Raw genomic sequence first — 20359 nt, forward strand, 5'->3', positions numbered from 1 at the left:
TTCCGTTGTTAAAACTTGAATGCATTATAAAAATAGTGCACTGTATAATGCATTAAAACATAGAAAGTTATTGTACTATACTATGATTGTAGGGTGAACACCATCTAATATCTACACCACATTTACATTTACATTACATTTATGCATTTGGCAGACGCTGTTATCCAAAGCGACCTACAGAGCACTTATTACAGGGACAATCCCCCTGGAGCAACCTGGAGTTAAGTGCCTTGCTCAAGGACACAATGGTGGTGGCTGTGGGACTCGAACCAGCGACCTTCTGATTACCAGCTATGTGCTTAGACCACTACACCACCACCACGCTTTCTCTCCAGTTGATGGTTTCCATGGTGTTGCTCATGGTGTTGGTGTGTAATAAAAAAACAAATACAAAAATAACATTTTCTCTACTGGTTTTATTTTTATATAGTCAAAAAACATGTCGACCAGAATGTGTGAAAAGTAACATTCATTAAGCATTAGATCATGTGATGTAACTGGAGAAATGGATCATTCACACTGAAGACTCATTTATTACATTAAAATCAAACCTCCAGCGAAGATGCAGAGGAACTGTGATCAATTATTTTACGGTGTCCGCTATAGTGTTCATGCAGTTCAGACAGACGTTGATGCATTGGGTAAATCTTGGAACACCTCTTAATTACCATATTTCAATATAAAGTGATACGGTACAACGTACAAAACTATTTTGTTTTGTGTACATCAGGAACTACCACGGACAATTATATAGGGTTAATCTTACTTAGACATGACTGGGTCGTATTTCGTCCAAATATCAAAAGAAAAAAACATGCAAATATACGGTATTTTGCAAAGTGAAAATGAAGCGTATTTTGCATTGTTTACAATTAAATTTACATATCAATTTAAATACATAAATCATTTATAATTTATTATATTTTTTGCATAGCAGGTAGGCTGGAGAAACAATTGGAGAAGTTTGGTTTAAATGTGCTTAATTGTCATGAAAATAATGTCACAATGTGAAAACATCCTAATAATACACTATGCTTAATTGTCTTTATGTAAATAATAACTTCTTATTTTTTTTACTTTTGATTTTGGAGAAAATTATGTCCTGGACCATTTTCGTGAGATTCACCCGCTAGTTAGTTTTGGTATAGCAGGGTTAACGTATATTTGACGTGCAGTTATTGTAGTCTAAAAGTAGGGCGGCGCTCCAGAGTTGCAATTAACTCTGTTCCTCTTCTTGTTTGAGTCGTTTTCGCAAGTGTTCGCCAATCGCAGCCAAGGGGTTGGTCTTGTAGGCGGGGTTTTTCATGGCTTCGCTGAAGTGCAACGCTTCATTCTCGCTGAAACAAAAACAAATAAAAACTGTTAAAAATGTTACTTCGTTAAAGAATCTGCTCATTAAAACAAACATTGTTGCAAAGCCAAGAACGTGTTTACAACGTGCAGTGAACAAGCAGACCTGCTAAATGTCTTAGAAAGTAAACTTTTCAGAATTATTATTATTATTTTATTTTTATGTATTATGTTGAATCTCACAAAACCTATGACCAGGCCACATTTGACCCCAAATCAAAAGTAATATTTTAAATAAAAAAATAAACATAACTTAGTATTTAACACCATTTATTTACTATTTAAAAGCTTGCTTACAATTTTTGCAACATTATGATTATTTGCATTCTGACAATTCGGCATATTTTCAAAAAAATTCTCAATAATGTAATGTTTAGAACTATTTATTTTTTTTATTCCTATTATTCTTAAAGGTGATTATCATTAGATTCTCTGTAATAAATTTTTTGCAACTATTATAGCAATACTGTGCAAAATACTGTAATAATATATATATTTTTTCATTATTAAATCGGCTTAAATGAAAGGCGGTACAACAAATACTATCATGATGTGTAAATACTTTGCAGTTTAAATACAATCATAATTTGTATTTTTTTTGCATTACAGTATTGAACAATGAGGTGAAACATGCATCATAAAATAATCACAATGGAAACAAATCTCAAGAAACCTAAATATAATCACATTTAAGCTAAATATAAGGGTGATATGGACACATTTTTGACACGTTTTGTGAGATTCAACAATTAACCTCTAATTAAAATTAACATTAGGGAAAACAGGCAACCATTAAGGAAAATTAGCTTTTTTCTGGTAACAAAATGTATCAAGGTGGCGAGGGAATCTTTAATTCCACATTTGGGGTAAAAGGCACCTAGGGGGGATTATAGTGATAGTGTGTAGATACCCGGGCAATAGTTATAGGGCACAATTAGTCAGCTAATGCAAATAATTTTTTAACATCATCAAGATGCATTATTTTAGAGTAATAAATTAAGATAAATTCTACTCAAAAGAACTACTTCAGAAAATGATTTCTTGATAATTTCAATCACGTTTGACATTTCATTACATCTCCAGTATTCTAAACAAATTAATCTCTATTGTGACTGGGTCAGTCAATGTGAGCCCACTTTAAACAATTTTAAAACAAGTCTGTTCCCCCACTTAAGAAAAACAATGTGTTTAATAGGGGCCTTTAGCCCATGCAACAGGGGGGCTTTTTACCCCAAATATTATCCTTAAACTTATTGGACAGTTATTGAAAAACTTTTGATTTAATGACCTTAAAACTGTATTTTGTCTCAAAATAAATGTGTTCATTTCAGGGATTTTCATTAGCTACATTAGCTATTTTAATTTGCATCATTTAAAAAAAAATATAAAAAATGAGATCAAATTGCCTCAAACTTTAGACATTGCATGCAAAGATCTCATCTGGTGTTCAGGAAAGTACTGTGGTAGATTTTGTTGCCATTTAGTGTTTTTGGCCGAAAATAAAATCAAAGGAGCCTTTTACCCCGCGGAGCCTTTCGCTCCATTGTACCTTTATGCATTTTTTAAAATAAAGGGACGGTTTCATCTTACAGCAGCTTTCGTTTCTGGGCTGGTTTCATCAGACTGAAGTCTGTAGGTTCTGGTTTCTTCTTAACTGGACTGAGACAAAAAAACAAGAACAAACATTTAAATTACATTACATGTGGAAATATGAGACTCTTACAGAGCATATCAAATGTTTTATATATAGCGACTAAGAGGCATCTTTGAGGATGCACTTTGAAGAACTACATAGCACAGGCTTTCCTTGCACAAATATGATTTATTTCTGGAGTTATACATGCACGATAAAGAAAGCAACACTTCACAACGTACATCAAAAACAACACTAATGCAAAAGGAGAAAAACAGATGAATGTCTCGGTTCAAAGCAATCGCATATCAGTGGAAACGAGTTGGTCTTTGTTTTGTGTGCCCAAAACAGCCGATTAGTCCACCAAAACAACAAGATAGATGCCAACCGATGCGGTGTTGTTATAAAATCTTACAAGTCAAACCTTAAGCATTGCATATAATCCAAAAATAGATGCTGGTTTGTTCTGTAGAATTACATTTAGAGACTTCATGTGTGACATAAATGGACATCTGTTTAAGAGGACTGCCAAAATATCACCGCCTGAAGTGTTTGTGTTTATGTTTCATGAGACGTTTACAACAGGTTGATAAGAAATTTTATGACATGAATTCCTAGTTAAATTATTTCATAAATGTCGAGTTTGCTACGCAGACAGACAGGGCAGAATTTGATACAGTTGGCAGGAGGAATGCATCGCAAGAGAATCAGACATTTGTTGAAATCTGTTCGGATGTGCTGTGGTTCTCATGACATTCGCTCATACCTGGTTTGACTATATACTGCCGCTAATTCAGGCAAACGAATACGCACAGGAACATACACATTTGCCAATACGCACAGTACATGCATGCCAACACAAATCAGCTTATGTCTGCATTAGATATGGGTAGAAATTCTAACTTATGATTAAGAATAGGTGTGCATGGGGACCTGGGTAGCTCGGAGTGTATTGACGCTGACTACCACCCCTGGAGTCGTGAGTTCGAATCCAGGGTGTGCTGAGTGACTCCAGCCAGGTCTCCTTAGCAACCAAATTGACCCGGTTGCTAGGGAGGGTAGTGTCACATGAGGTAACCTCCTCGTGGTCGCTATAATGTGATTGCTCTCGGCGGGGAGCATGGCGAGTTGTTCGTGGATGTTGCAGAGAATAGCGTGAAGCCTCCACACGTGCTACGTCTCCACAGTAACGCACTACTCAAGCCACGTGATAAGATGTACGGGTTGACGGTCTCAGATGCGGCGGCAACTGAGTTTCGTCCTAAGCCACATGGATTGAGGCAAGTCACTACACCACCACGAGGACATAGAGTGTATTGGGAATTCCAAATTGGGAAGAAAATCGAAGAAAAAAAAAAAAAGAATAGGTGTGCATAAACAGGAAATGACATTACTGAAAGAAGGCAAAGGCAAATAAAACAGGGTTGAAAAAGAAGAGGGATGTTGAAGATAAACAAGGGCTGGGAAACTTAACAGGTTCATTTCCACGATTAAGAGATGACTGTTTAAAGCGTTAAAATCATTTACACAATTATTGCAGCAGTATCCATTTTTTCCACTTACAGAAACTAGTGGAAACTTCATTCAAATTTCATTGATGGGAGCAGATATACAGTACAAAGAATGAACACTTCACCCGCAATCTGGTGAGTCAGGTGTGGAGCGATACGGGCTAGCTGCCATATCTCTTCACATCGGCCAAATACACTCACTGACTGCCATGTGATCTGGTGTCAAAAGCGAAACCGTGCGAGAGAGACCCAGCGTGTGTGCGTAAGAGACTAAACGGCAGCCAGAAAATTTCGTTTTGAGATTTTAACCTTCAGCAAATAAAAAATTATATTTGTTTTATATCTGTATGTATAGTGTCTAATAATGCTCTTGCCAATAAAGATTTATATGAATCGAATCTGCTCATTTAATCCTATTGTTAAAAAAGTCCACTGGAAAACACCAGATGATTATGTCCAACTTTTAATTAGAGCATGCCAACTGATTTAATGGCCTGTATAAATATACTAGTTTCAAATTTTTATACATGTAAAAAAAAATTAAAAAAAAACTTTTTAACGTGTACATATTATATATTACAATAAATGATGACTAACTAGTTTCTTGCAAGTACTTTATAAATTAAATATATTTATGAGTATGTTAATGTTTGTTTTAATGTACCACAATTACTCATGATTAATTACATAAAACTGTGCGACTAATTAGTTAAAAAGTATTAATCGATTCACAGCCCTAAGATGAATAAATAAAAACTGCTAAAGAATTAGAGAGTTTTGAAGTGCTTACGTTTTATTTTTCCGGTGTGTACTTCTGAGTGATGGGATGAGCTGGGAGAGTTCAGGAAGGGCGTCGGCCAGCGGTCTCATGTCTCCCACGACGGGCGTGGCCTTCCTTCGAGCTTGTGCCACTTGCTGTTCATGTGCATGTTTAATTGCACTGATTTCTAGAAACAACAGACAGACAAACTCAGACTCCACCTTATATGATCAGCACACAAACAAAAATATCTAACCAAACCCAAAACAAAAAACACATCAGAACCAAATAAAAACCAAAACTAGTGCAGGTTAGCCGTGAAATGTACATTGGCAATAAACACCAGTAAAAAAAAAAACAACCATCCTTCTAGAGACAGAAAAAACAGAGTTTGCTCAAACTAAACTCAAGCTTAGCTGGGTAGCCACTAAAACCGGCTTCATGCCCCTATCAAAACCACTCCCAAAAATAGATGTTCTGTTAATGGTCTCAGCAATTTTTTGTTTTGTTTTTTGCAATATGGTTTAATAAAAAAAAAGACCATTGAAATGAATGAGAAGCTATTTGGGCAGTTTTTGAGTATGTTCAGTGTGTCTTTCTGTCCATGTCATGCCTATGCAGTGGTGTCATAGAAAGAAAATAACTACTGAGGTAACGGACTGATGTCATCCAATAATCTACAAAACAACCAAAATCTCATCTACAGAAATCACACCATACAAGCAGCCTCGGTCCAATAGAACAAGTACATATAGGGAGAAAAAACACGAGTATGAAGAACCCCAAACACAAAAATAAAATGTCTTCATACTTCACCGGAGCATTTGGTAACATGCCCATCTTATTTTTCAAATGTAAAAAGCATGTCAAGTGGCATAAGACTCTCAGTCCTCAAGACTTAAGAAGCATTAAGATCTCAGTGTAAGAACCGGTTTGATCATTTCACAAAGCCAAGATCACAAACTTGTTGTTATATGGACATTTGATTGACACCTAAAAAGATACGAAGAAGCTCTCGTTGAAGAGATTATAATAGTTTTTTTCTGAATCTGAGTAAAGTTGAACCTGTCACAGGACAAATAGTAGACTAAGCGACCTTTTTTCAATTTATTTGGGATTTTTGCAAGTTCTTAGATGAATCATCTTAGCAGAAGTTAGCTTGCTTTTTTCTCCCAAACTCGTTTATGGAGTGTTACACGATGCACTGATCAGTCAAAACTATTACAGGTGTCAGAATCAGGGTGTGGCTTAACGAACCTGCCATCTACGCCAAACAAGTTCCCGTTGGCCAATAACCACGGATCAGTTTGTGATACTCATCTGCAAGAACTGTCTTGTTTTGTGCAGTTTAAGATTGGGTGTTTAGAACTTTTGATAAATGATTATCGTTTTGTGAGTAAAAGTCTTTAACATAAAAAGAGTTCACACCAAAAGCAACATGAATACTTGCCATTAGCACATTCATTCCTTTACAATTGTTGGCGCCGATTGAAAACACATTTTTTCTGGTACAGTAAGTGGCTCAACGCGCCTTTCAGCTGGTCAACATCCCACCCATCATAGAGGTTTACGTAAAAGGTTTGCAAACCAACCATGGAATTACAGCTGTAAACACAAGCAAGCGAGTTCTCTAGCGAGATGATCGGGAAAAAGAAAATGAAAGAAAATGCATTTCTCTACAAGCTGAACCACGATGACGAGTTTGTTGTTGATTTGTTTAATGTGAACGAAAAACATTCAAGACACTTTTTCATTCGAGAAACTATTTCAATTCACTTTCTGGACAAGTTGACTGGCAGTATAAACATGTCTGAGAAGTGATTAGAATAAGTCTAGTGTAAAAGAATATTAAGGGGCTGTTCACACTGAATGTGTCCTTGCAACAACAACAAAAAAGCTCTCAAAAAGGCACATTTTGAACAGATTAAATTATTTTTTACTTCACACAGCATCTAAAAGATCAGCGATCCTCCACGAGATGCCAAAAAATCTACAAGATGCGCCACAGCAGTCAAAGACTTCCGTCAAATGCATGTTTACATAAGAAAACAATTGAAAAACGGTGTGTAGAGGCACAGAAATGCATTCGGTGAAAACAGCCCCTAACAATGGAACATTGAAAAATACTCACTGTTCAGCCATCTTTCTCTCCGCTCCTTAATTTTTTCTTTCTTCGACTGTTGTTTCTTTTCCCCTGTGCCTGGAAACAAGAGGTTCATATGGATTATTATTGACCAATTCACCAAAATGAATTACAGTATATTCATTCAAACGCATGTCATTCACAAAGTTGTGCACATCACCTGTTTCTTTTGTTTTTTTACTAAAAATGATCACATTGGAAGTCGGCATGAGTTTTCCAAGAGTTCCTATAACCTATGATATGTCACATTATGCCGACTCACAGACAAGCGGCACATGCTATCAGACATTTTGCATCGGCTCCAGCATGTTTACCTTCCTCTGTGGCGCAACTGGAACCACGTCGCTTCAGCAACAGCATGAGAGACCCGGGTTCGGATCCTGTATTAATTAAATCCAGGAAGTAATCCAATTCGAATAATCAGTGACTAGAGCGATTCGGAGGTTGCATTTTCCCCCCTAGCATTACAGTTTTTACTCCACTGATAGTTAGTTAGGTTTAGGGGTAAAGTTTATAAAACATGCATTCCCCTTCACTATATTACAGCCTGCACGGCTGAAAATAACTCACTTCAAAACTTGCCTATCTGGCAAGTTTTCACCTATCTGTGAATATTTCACCTGGAAAATGGAGCCCAACAACACTTACCATTTTGGCCACTGGGGGCAGTGTTTTGAATTCGGTAAGCACAGAACGATTTCAGCTAAAGTCAACCTACTGTTTCCGATTTCAGTGTGAGATCTGCCGATTAGTGTAGTACTTTCAGCTGTGTTCAACACAATTTACCAGATTTAAATCCCTCCTGCAAAATAGCATCAAAAACAGAAAACTCGCACACTTACTCACTGCTCCATCAATAACTTTAATCCAAATCCACGTGGTTAACTTTTCACCTGATTTTGGATTCAAGTTATTGTTGGAGCAGTTTAGTATGCTTTTTAAGACTTTTGACTTTTTTTGATAACAAAAAAGATAAACTTCAAAAATCAGTCTGGGCAAAACAAAGAAAAAAGATTATTTTCAGAGCAGATGAGATTTCACAGTATGAAATGAAAACACATGCAGAGCATCCTTTGAAGAAGGCTTTCTATTTGGCTTTGAATGCAGACGTTTGGGTTATTTTTGGTTTTGTTTTGTCTGCAGAGCAAGAACTCTGTGTGACCTGTCAAAAAACATTGTGGTTGCCAATCAATGAAAGGGACAGTTCGTCCAAATATGAAAATTCTGTCATCATTTACCCACCCATTTGATTTTTGTTCTTCAACTGAATATAAAAGGAGATGTTAGGCATACATGTCAGGCTATCATCCCTTTTGTGTTCAAAGGAAGGAAGAATGTCATATGAGTAAGTAAATGATGACAGAATTATACTTTTTAGGAGAACTACCACTTTAAGAAGTAACAGGCAACATAAACATAATATTCTGGAAAAATAATGACATGAAGCAAATTGTTTTTACTCTTATGTGCACATGTGAATATTATGGGATGTGCCATGGCTAGGGGGTCGTGTATGAAACGAGAGATAACAATGTTTCCATGAGCTGGTATCTATGCAGGGAAACAGAAGGGAATGTTGTTATGTATAGATTGCTGTAGGATGTGTTGTTGTAACTGTATGTAACTTCCTGTTCAAAGATAGTGACGTTTGTCAGAGAGGCCATACTGTGAGTATTTATTTAATGATTGCACTGAACTCAGGGGAACAGAGTGGGTGTGATGGAATATATATATATATATATATATATATATATATATATATAAACCCGTGTGTTGGTGTGTGAGGACTGTGCAATGATGAAGCTTTCTTTCAGTTTGACAGAGAGAATTAACAGACCACAGAAACAAAGAGGTTAGTTTGCAGATACATTTTTTTTAATCTTTTTTAGTCTTATATTGTTAATTTAATGTTATTATTATAATAATAATAAATCATAATTAATCATTATTACACGGCTCTCAGGAACACTCCATTCTGATTGGTCGAACCACCCAGATACCTAATATTTCGGAATAATGACCGCACATTTGGGAATAAAGTTATATTTCAGAGTCATATTTCTTCACGTATCACTGCGATCTTTACAAGTACGCAGGTAAAATCATTTCAAATCGAATCAATTGTCTATTTTTTTTTATTTAATTTGCAAGTAGTTGTATAATAAAAGGTATAATGAGCAGTCAGACTGTCATTATCACAATTCAATTAATAAGTATATTCAACTCAACAATATTTCAGATCAATTTATTTTTTGTTTACTTATTTTCATCCCTTTTTCTCCCAATATGGAATGCCCAATTCCCAATGTGCTCTAAGCCCTCGTGGTGTTGTAATGACTCCGGGTGGTGGAGGACGAGTCTCAGTTGCCTCCGCGTCCGAGACCGTCAATCCGCGCATCTTATCATATGGCTTGTTGAGCGCGTTACTGCGGATATGTAGCACGAGTGGAGGCTTCAATGCTCAACTCACCATGAGCCCCACAGAGCGCGAACCACATTATAGTGACCATGAGGAGGTTACCCCGTGTGACTCTACCCTGCCTAGCAACCGGGTCAATTTGGTTGCTTAGGAGACCTGGCTGGAGTCACTCAACACGCCCTGGGATTCAAACTCGTGAATCCAGGGGTGATAGCCAGCGTCTTTACCACTGAGCTATCCAGACCCCTCAGATCAATTTATTTATTTATTTGGAAAGCAGTCATGTAACTGTTTCTGGAGACCGAGCAGTCTCTTTCATCTCACATATTAACAATTTCAACGCAAAACAATATTTCAAATCAATTTACTTATTACATGACTGCATGCCAAATAAATAAGTGGGATAATGAGCAGTCAGATGATTAATTCAAAAGATTTTCAATAACTGTCCAATAAGTGCAAGGATTGTGTTTGGGGTAAAAAGCCCCCGGTTGCAGGGGCTAAAGGCCCCTATTAAACATAATTTTTCTTCAGTGGGGGGAATAGACTTGTGCATCATTTTCTGAAGTAGTTATTTTGAGTAAGCATCATCTATATTTGTTACTCAAAAAAGCATCCTGATGTCTAAGAAAAAATATGACCTACTAATATTTTCACTTGGTAGTTTGAAACGATGTTAGATGTTAGAACAGTTAGGACATATTTCACAGCAACACAAAAATGTATTAATATTTTCTCCAAAAAAAACAAAACACAAAGATTAAACCCATGCTGTACTACGAATGGCATGAATATGAGTTCACCTCTGCCATTTTTATCCTCAGGGGAGCAACACAGTTTTGGGTTGCCAAGCAACGTTCAGAGAAAAAGAGCATTTGTATTAAATGTTTGGATATAAAGGCCTTCTCTCTCTCTGTAAAGATCTTTTAATGGAGAGATGAGAGGGAAAATCGGAGACTTTAACAGCCTTATTGACCCGTGCGGACCTCACCTGCCTTGCAGTGGGCATTGAACACTAATGTCTTCCATGATACATACTTATTTTTCAGAATAAATACAAAAGTACGCTGTTTTTTTTAGGCAAATTAATCTCATTGAAAATATGTCCAAGTCTCATTTCACTTCAAAATCAAGCCCATTCTTAAAACTATTACATTTTTGTGCATTGTGACAATATTTTCATGATTGTTAAATACCCTAAATTTTTGTTACGGTAATACATCTGTACATTTTGCTTCTAAGTTAATTTGATATTCCCATTATTCTCAATGGGGATTCTCATAACTAAAACACAGTAAACATTTCTGTAATAAAGGGGGCCTGGGTAGCTCAGCAAGTATTGACGCTGACTATCACCCCTGGATGTATGAGCAGAGTTTGAATTCAGGGTGTGCTGAGTGACTCCTAAGCAACCAAATATGCCCAGTTGCTATGGAGGGTAGTCACATGGGATAACCTCCTCGTGGTCACGATGAGTAGTTCTCGCTCTCGATAGGGTGCGAGGTAAGTTGTGCGTGGATCACGGAGAGTAGCATGAGCCTCAGCGATGTCATGCCTAGCAAGTCACGTGATAAGATGCGCGGATTGACGGTCTCAGAAGTGGAGGCAACTGAGACTTGTCCTCCGCCACCCGGATTGAGGCGAGTAACCGCGCCACCATGAGGTCCTACTAAGTAGTGGGAATTGGGCATTACTGTAATACGACGGAATAAATTCAAGGCGATGTAGAAATTCATTACAATTCAGATAATATACCTTTATTTTGTCACATTACAGCATTACAATGCAAAATATTATAATGTTCTTAAACATAGGCTTCATATCCTTCAAGAAAAATTGAATTTCTTATTTCTTTCTTTTAATTTTGCTTTGAAATACGACCCGAACGTGTTCTTGACTAGAATAGGGAGATTCATTAATAAGGATGCTAAAAATGATGAATGCCAGACAGTGTATGTAATAAAAATAGGATTAAAATGTCATTGCAAACTGAACAAATACATTTTTCAAATAAATTCCATGTTGTTGTTGTAGCAGTTCCTGTGAATAATTTATCACATTATTCCCAACATTTAATGCCAAAGATTGTTTTTACTCATTTCCAAACCACACAAAGGCAATTAAATACCGTAATCCACTTCAAAGACATTTACATATTTGTGCCATAATGCTTTTTATGTGTGCATCAATCACACAGAGGTGAATGGCCTGTTGTGTGTGTTAAGTTCAAGAGAAATGACATCTCAAGCTGAAACTTGGAAAGATCCAATGCTGATTGTTGGCAGGAGACCCCAGAGATTAACATTAGTTACTTATCAGTCATAAAAGATTACGTGTCATGTGCAACTTCAGAACTTTCAAAAATACCTACCTACCATCTATCTATCTATCCATCTCTCTCTATCTATCTTCCCACACTTTAATTTATTGTGACTCAATGAACTCAACCATGTAAAAGAAGTTACTATCAGTCCTACAAAATCCCATAAACATGCACAGATGTCATTTGGCACAGCTGTGAGGGAAAAAAACTGCCATGGACGAACGGTGTTTGAACAATTCACTTTGCCCTCTGGATAAAACGCAGAGAGGTGACTCTATAACAATATATCGAAAAACATCATGTCCTGTGACCCACATTTTCCATCTAGGCCACTTTTAACAGATCGCCATTCGCTAACAGAAAGGCCTGAACGTAAACTTAAAATAAAAAAATGCCCTGGGCCTGCATCATTTAACGATAAACCGAATAAAAACATTTGCCTTTACAAAACGCCACTGGAGAAAATGACAGTGATGTAATAAAAGGGGAAGGAGTCGTGTTGAAAAATAGCAAATCACTCAAGCAAGAATGATTCCAGAGACAGACGCAAGCCACGTCCTCAGCACTGACATAAACAGAAGGGAATAGTGGTGTTCCACTAAGGGAAAGGAAAGACTAAAGGGTGCTATTTGCATATTTGCTAATTAATTTATGGTAATAATGGGTGAAAAGCCTATCCAATCATTATGAGCGGCATTTGGAGATAAAAAGAGACCTTATTCATAAAAAAATGTAAAAATTTCTTTAAGGAATTGTTCACCATTATATAAAAATTCTGTCATAATTTACTTAACCTCAAGTCATTCCAAACCCATATGACTGACTTTCTTATGCGGTCCGTCTTTTCAATACAATGGCAGTTGATAGTGTATCACTTTAAAGCTTAAAGCATCGAAATGATTATAGAAAACAAGCAGCTTGTGTATCATATTTCAAGTCTTCTGAAGACATACGATAAGTGTAGGTGAGAAACAACCGCAAATGTAACTCCATTTTTAGGGAAAATCTTTGAAATAGCCCGCTCATAAGAGCTACGAGAGAAGCTTTTTTTAGTGCTAAAAACAACGCAAGTTAATTATGAAAGAATTTTCAATTTCAGGTGAACTACTCTACGTGGCCAACATGTCAAATACTGTATATAACTACACAGCTCTCTGAAATACTTGTTTCTGATTGGTCAAATGCAGCATTCTTCAGACAAATAATTTTGTATAATAATGCTAAACTGTATAATTGGCAGTTGTCATAGGCAACCGGTTTCCTACGTAGAGTTATGCCATTTAAAAAAAAAAATTCCCCAATTTGGAATGCCCAATTCCCAATGTGCTTTTTAAGTTCTCATGGTTACGTAGTGATTCACCTCAATCCGGGTGGTCCTGAGACCATCAACCCGCACATCTTATCACGTGGCTTGTTGAGCGCATTGCCATGGAGACATAGCGCGAGTGGAGGCATCACGCCATCCACAGCGGCACCCACGCTCAACTCACCACATTATAGCGATCACGAGGAGGTTACCCAGTGTGACTCTACCATCCATAGCAACTGGGCCAATTTGGTTGCTTAGGAGACCTGGCTGGAGCTGGGATTCGAACTAACGAACTCCAAGGGTGGTAGCCAGCATCTTTACCACTGAGCTACCCAGGTTCCCGTGCTTAATAACGTGTTTCAGCCTAAGGGGTACTATGCGCTTTTTTATTTCCTATGACATAAGCATCTAAAAAACATGAGCACATGTTGCTAAAAACCCAGTGAGACGCAGCACAAAGTTCAAAGACGTCTATCTAGCGCATGTTTACATACATGTAAAACACGTGTGTGAACGCCCCCCGCATGTTTTTTTTAGGTTTTATTTTTATACCCATTAATTAACATTCCTGGAATGTACTGTGAATCAAAACAAAATGCAATTCAAAGCTGACACTAACCGCACAAATGCAATTTTTTCTACCCATTCAAAACTTCCTTGCCATCTTCCACTCTCTAATCCAGGTTTGAACCATTTGAGATGGCCACAAAACTGCACTCAGATCAGCAGCCAAAGGTTGAAAACTATTCGACAGCTATTCATCACCATCAGCCACCACAGAAATAACAACAGTTATGTTTTTCTGCTGTATCTGCCCGATAGCGATCTACACCCTACCTATATCTCTCCACACTGGAAACTCAATCTCGTCTGTTTGCCATGAACGCTGGATAGGGGAAAAAAAAGTCCATCTTTCCCACCACATCCCGGAGAGAGCGTTACATTTTGAGAGCTTGCTGAAATGGACACAGCCAATTAGGAGCGGACAGAACATTCCGACTGCCCTTTCCTGTTCCCCTGACCCCTGCACTTCTCATCTCCTCATACGTCTCGGGGAAGGGAGGTGGCGGAGAGTCTGGGGAGCTGGAATGGTGGTGAAATTCTGAGGTCAAGCCAAGACATTGATACCCCAATTAAAGTCCTGAAGATATTGTATCAAAGCAGAGCCACGGGCACAATGATTCTCTATGTCAACATCTCTAAAGTGTAGAGATTCACATTCAAAGAGAACTAGATCATGAATAAAGCATATTCCAAAAGAGCAAATTATAGATACATTTTAACATTGTAAATCTTTGTTTTCAGGATTATAAAAAAATCTGACGGGAGTTGATGCAGAGTGAAGACACAACTTTGTAAGATTTGTAAATCGTTGATTTGTAATGCCAGTTTCAAGACAGCAGAGTGGCTGATGAACCAATTTAATGCCAATATATTCAAGTTCAACATGTAATGGTATTCAAAACTCATTTCACTTCCATATCGTTCCGTACCGATACTTTTCTTTAGTACTCGCCGATACCCGTTTTTTATCTGAACAAAAAATCAGCAGTTTATTTCAGTTTTATCATCAAAATTGTGTTTAAATAAATAAATTAATAATAGAGCATCACAGATGTGAGATATTGCTTAAATATATGACAGTTACTATTGATTTATTATTATTATTATTAGTATAACAGTGAATACTATATAACTATACAGTAGTGCTCCATTTCTGTCATACTTTATTCATTTAAATTGAGCTTTTATTTTGGCAGAGCTTTTATTTTGAAGTGTTTCTGTGTTGTTAGCTCTGACACAATGACGGCAGATTTCCAATACGGAAAAGCAGGTCGCTACGTGACCCAAAGTGATTATTAAACCACAAAAGGCTACTATTCAAATAAATATGTAGTCTGTATATGACTCAAGTTAAAATGTGGATTAGCGCTCTACCTGCTGTCATCTGCTACAAACAGAGCATGCAATGCTCATAATAGTGTTTTCCGTGTACGAGTCAAGGATCTCCTAAAGGTATGAGCAGATTGTGTCTCTATGTTAGCACAACACCGGCTCCACATATTCACAAGAACCCACATTTAAAACTGCACGTGCAAACTATATATTTATCTAATTATATGACAGCTTTTGCTTTTGAATAATGATGTGATTTTAGTCTGTGAGCTGAATGTTTACATAACGACAATTTGGTATCGGAGCATTTTTACGAGCACCAGTACATGAGCATGATATCCGACTTAATTCCGATACCAGTATCTGTGCATCCCTAGTGCTGATTTGTAGGTAGATTTCTAATGCCGATAACTAGACAGCAAGGTGGCTGATGAACCAATATCATGCCAATATACAGTATTCAAGGTCAACATGAAACACCTATTGGCCCTTCGCAGGGAAACGTTTGTGCACCTCTGCTCTATGTATTATGCTATATGCATTTTATACACTACATATTCAGTATAAATGGTAGTATGCTATTCCAACAATAGTCTTTGATACAGAGCAGGTGCTTGGTCACCCTCCCTTTCTGTCTCTCTCATATACACAAAAGGTGCTTTCATACGAGTAGCAGGTGGGACACTCTACTGACAATACTGGAGATCTCTCCTCTACACAAACTCTCATTCATTTACATGTTACCAGGCGGACAGCCAGCAGTCAAGTCAGCGCATTGATGCAGCAGAGCGGTCATTTTCACGCATCAGTTATTTGCACTGCAGAGAACCAAAAGAACAGGCTTCCTTAAACAACCTCAATTATATTTTGAGGAGAATCAAAACCATAGGACCTGTGTGCTAAAAAAAAAACCACAGGGGGTGCTCACTCTGTGTGGGTCCTAATGCCCCGGAATAGTAATAGGGACACTATAGTGTAAAAAGCCACCGTCCCTCGGATGAGACGTTAAATCAAACTCCTGACTCTCTGTGGTCGTTAAAAATCCCAGGACACTTCTCGAAAAGAGTAGGAGTGTACCCCGCTGTCCAGACCAAATTCCACCATTGGCCCTTCTCAATCATGGCCTCCTAATAATCCCCATCCATTAATTGGCTGTATCACTCTACTCTCTCCTCTCCACCAATAGCTGGTGTGTGGTGAGTGTACTGGCGCACTATGGCTGCCGTCACATCATCCATGTGGATGCTGCACACTGGTGGTGGTTGAGGAGAGGTCCCCTGATCAATATTTAAAGCGCTTTGAGTGTAGTATCAGAGAAGTGCTTTATTTATGCAACATTCATTCATTAACTATATTATACATTCTTAGAAATGTTACAACTTTGGGACTTACACTGGAAAAACAACACCAACAACCATGACTTATGGACTTATATACATTATTTAATCAGAATTATTCAATATATTAATATAGATTTATTAATGTATTTTACCAGTTTAATTTTTGTTATTATATTTAAATACTAATATTAATATCATTTATAAGCAATCCAATCTGTTATCACTTACCTTTCAGTTCTCCTCCTGTCTGTTTGGTTACGGTAACATTTGATGGTTCATCAAACTTCAGGGTTTGAACTAAAGTCTCTGGGGTGATTTTAGTTCCAGCAAACACTCCACTGGGAAAATTAAAAGGCTACATGGGGAACACATAAAGCAGAATAATGATCTCGTTTAAAGCAGGTCATCAGAGGATAAATTACACAAGGAATTAAGCATCAAATAAATACATGACAATGATGTAATGAATAAAACCTGACATTAATCTTAGAAAACTTACTGTATTAGGTGGTAATACCAATGTTTATTGATAAATACCATAGTATATACAGCACATACCAACTACTAATTTAATGCAGCATTGAAATTACATAGTATTTCAATGCACTTTAAAAAATACCACGGTATTCTGATGTACGTCTCGTAAAGGGGTTATGACATGCCTCTTATATATATGTTCCTTTAGGTTCACTTATAATATTAGTTAGTGATGCACCGATCCGATACCTGGATCGGTATCGGCTCCGATACTGAAGCTTTTAGACGGATCAGGTATCGGTCCAATGAGCCCGATCCAAATCTGATACTGTGTGTTGTCCATGTTCGTTACTGTGTTGCTCAAAGTGACATAAAAGAACCATTAAAACACAATTAAAATAGTTCATATGACCCTTTATTCAAAGCCACTTGAAGATGTGCGATAGCTCTGTGAATCACAAATGCCTGTGTTTAATAAGTAAATATATCAAATGCACGGCAGCTCCAGCGCATCTGTAAATGGCGCTGCTCTGTTTACACACACACGCGGCTATTTTTTAGCCTCCACGCGGTGCGCAATAATGGTGCGCTACTAACTAACCACATCTCAGATGTAAATGCTTAATAGTTTGGTTCACTTATAATATGCGTTTAGAACGGCACTGAAGGACCATTTATTTTTATTTTTTTACCAGAATTTGAATAAGCGAATTAAACTACTGTGAACTTGCCTATAAACAGACACATACAGGACTTCCTAGAGAGTTCAGAATGTCACAATAAAAGCATGATGGGTTAAAGGTTAAGGTGCCAATAATAATATTTAAGTTGAATGGGTTCCAAAAACATAACTGTGTGAATGATAAGTGAGCTGATATCTTACAACTAAACTGAACAAAAAAGATCTGAATCCTTTAAAGTCCAGACGCAATTTGAAAAAAAAATTTGGAGGAAAAAAAGAAAACAAAACAAAAGGCAAAAATAAAACACTGGTTTCTTTTCTACTGAAGACTTATACTGGAATTACAGTTGATTTTGCAGCTACATTATCCAGTATTCTAGTTAATAATAAAGTTTTTCTTAATACATTTATATTGTAATAATGTGTAGTTATAGGGTTGTGTTTCTTTACATAATAAAGAGAACTCCCAATTAGTTCCACACAATAATGCAAAGATATTCTAAACTAATTATGCAAAAACAACAACACTGATATCGGATCGGTGTCGGCCGATACTGAGATTTCCGATATCGGAATCGTAAGAGATAAATTGGTATCGGTATTTTGGAGTTCCATGTAGCATGGAAGTACAATTATATTTTTGGTACTAGGAGGATACGTTTTGTAAGTGATGGCACTCCAAGGTGCTTCAAAGAATACCATGGTATTTCCATTGTACGTATTCAAAAAAACATTGTATTTCCATGGTACATGTCCAAAAACATGTTATTATCAATGTACATGTCTAAAATAATCAGGTATTACCATGGTACATGTCTAAAAAACATGGTTTTACCATGTTAAGTGTCCAAAAAAAAAAACAAGGTATTACCTGTAGGTTACATGTCCAAAAACCATGGCATTACCATGTTACATATCCAAAACAAACATGGTATTACCATGGTAAATATGCAAAAATGGTATTACCATGTTAAATGTAAAAAAAACAACATGGTATTACCATGTAACATGTCCAAAAAACATTGTATTACCTGCATGTTACATGTCCAAAAACATGGTATTGCGATGTTACATGTCCGAAAAACATGGTATTGCCATGGTAAATATGCTAAAATGGTATTACCATGGTACATGTCCAAAAGAAAACATGGTATTTCCATGGTACATATACAAAAACATGGATATACCATGGTAAATGTCCAAAACAAAAACATGGTATTGCCATGTTAAATGTTCAAAAACCATGGCATTACCATATTACATATCCCCCAAAAAACATTGTATTAACATGGTACATGTCCGAAAACATGGTATTTCCATGGTTCTGCTTGATGAGTGTAACAACCCGTTTTAAAGCAAAGGATCATGCGGAAAATAAAAAGATCAGTCATACCTTTGCATTCCTGTCGGTTGTGATTATTTTGGGCTGTGTTGAGAGTGTTTTTGCTGCACTTTGCACGTGTGCTGATGGGATCGGTGCTTTCTCGAGATTTCCATGCGTGGATTTGCCTTCACTGTCATTTTGCAGCTTCACGGCGCCGTGATGAAGCTTCTGTCGGATCCGTTTAATCTTCCCCGCCATTCTGTCTCACTTTGTGTGTTTTGGATTTATAACGGTGTGATCCTCCGATTTTACACAGCTCATATAAAGTATTTGGCAACGATCACACACACGTGTTTAATTTGACAATAAGTTTGGTGCTACATCTAAATCGGCCCGTCTTAAAATTAGGCTGAACATTGAGTTGAGTTCCGCTAGTCTAGAGTAGAATGGAACTCCTTAGAATAGAATGGAATGGAGTGTGGCAGAATTTAGAATAAAATAGAATTTAGAATGGAATAAGTTTGAAAGAAATATTTAATATTTTAAAGGAATATTCCAAGTTAAACTATAAATGCTGTCGATTCAGCTTAACTTGTATTGAACCAGGAATATTCCTTTAAAATGGATAGGAATGCAGAACAGAATATAACCGAATTTAGAAAAGGACAGAATGTTGAATATATTAATAGCATGTAAGCAATCAGCAGAATCCAGAATATAACCAAATTTAGAGTGACGTCACTTTGTACAGGCCCTGCCCACGACTGTTGATGGACACTGCCGCACCTGTACACCAATTAATAAGTGAACACTATGCAACATGTTCAACATGTTTGTTTGTTTGTGTGTGTGTGTATTTGTGTGTGTGCCAGGGGAAGAGACAGGTACTTGTTACCATGTTACTTGTTACCAATAACAATGAAAATTGTAAAACATTTTAAAATTAAAAACTTTTACAATTTAAAACATTTACACATTTTATAACATCAAATTCCAGCAACAATTGTTCATCTTACCGTCCAGAGATTTTTTGCAGTGCTTGCAGGTGAAATGAGGTGCCCAGGGTTTGTCTTGATTCCCGACAGGCATGCCGAAATATGCCTTGTAGGCCTCACACATCTTGCCAAAACTATAGTTTGCTAATATTAAATCTGTGGAGTGTATGTAAAATTCTGGCTACAACTCCATATAT

The 20359-nt window shown here is 37.0% G+C and overlaps 1 protein-coding gene across 1 annotated transcript; it reads right to left on the reverse strand.

Annotated features, from left to right (window-relative positions):
- Positions 1 to 408: 408 nt before the first annotated feature.
- Positions 409 to 19550, reverse strand: slx9 (SLX9 ribosome biogenesis factor). Its single transcript, XM_052122174.1, has 6 exons — positions 19237 to 19550; positions 16913 to 17039; positions 7386 to 7454; positions 5285 to 5441; positions 2941 to 3009; positions 409 to 1337 (listed from the first exon to the last, which is right to left on the reverse strand). The coding sequence occupies exons 1-6, from the start codon at positions 19423 to 19425 to the stop codon at positions 1217 to 1219; spliced, it is 732 nt and encodes a 243-aa protein (XP_051978134.1). The 5' UTR covers positions 19426 to 19550; the 3' UTR covers positions 409 to 1216.
- Positions 19551 to 20359: the final 809 nt, after the last annotated feature.

Source organism: Xyrauchen texanus, chromosome 48 (assembly GCF_025860055.1).
Source record: "Xyrauchen texanus isolate HMW12.3.18 chromosome 48, RBS_HiC_50CHRs, whole genome shotgun sequence".
In the NCBI taxonomy this organism is placed as follows: Eukaryota; Metazoa; Chordata; class Actinopteri; order Cypriniformes; family Catostomidae; genus Xyrauchen; species Xyrauchen texanus.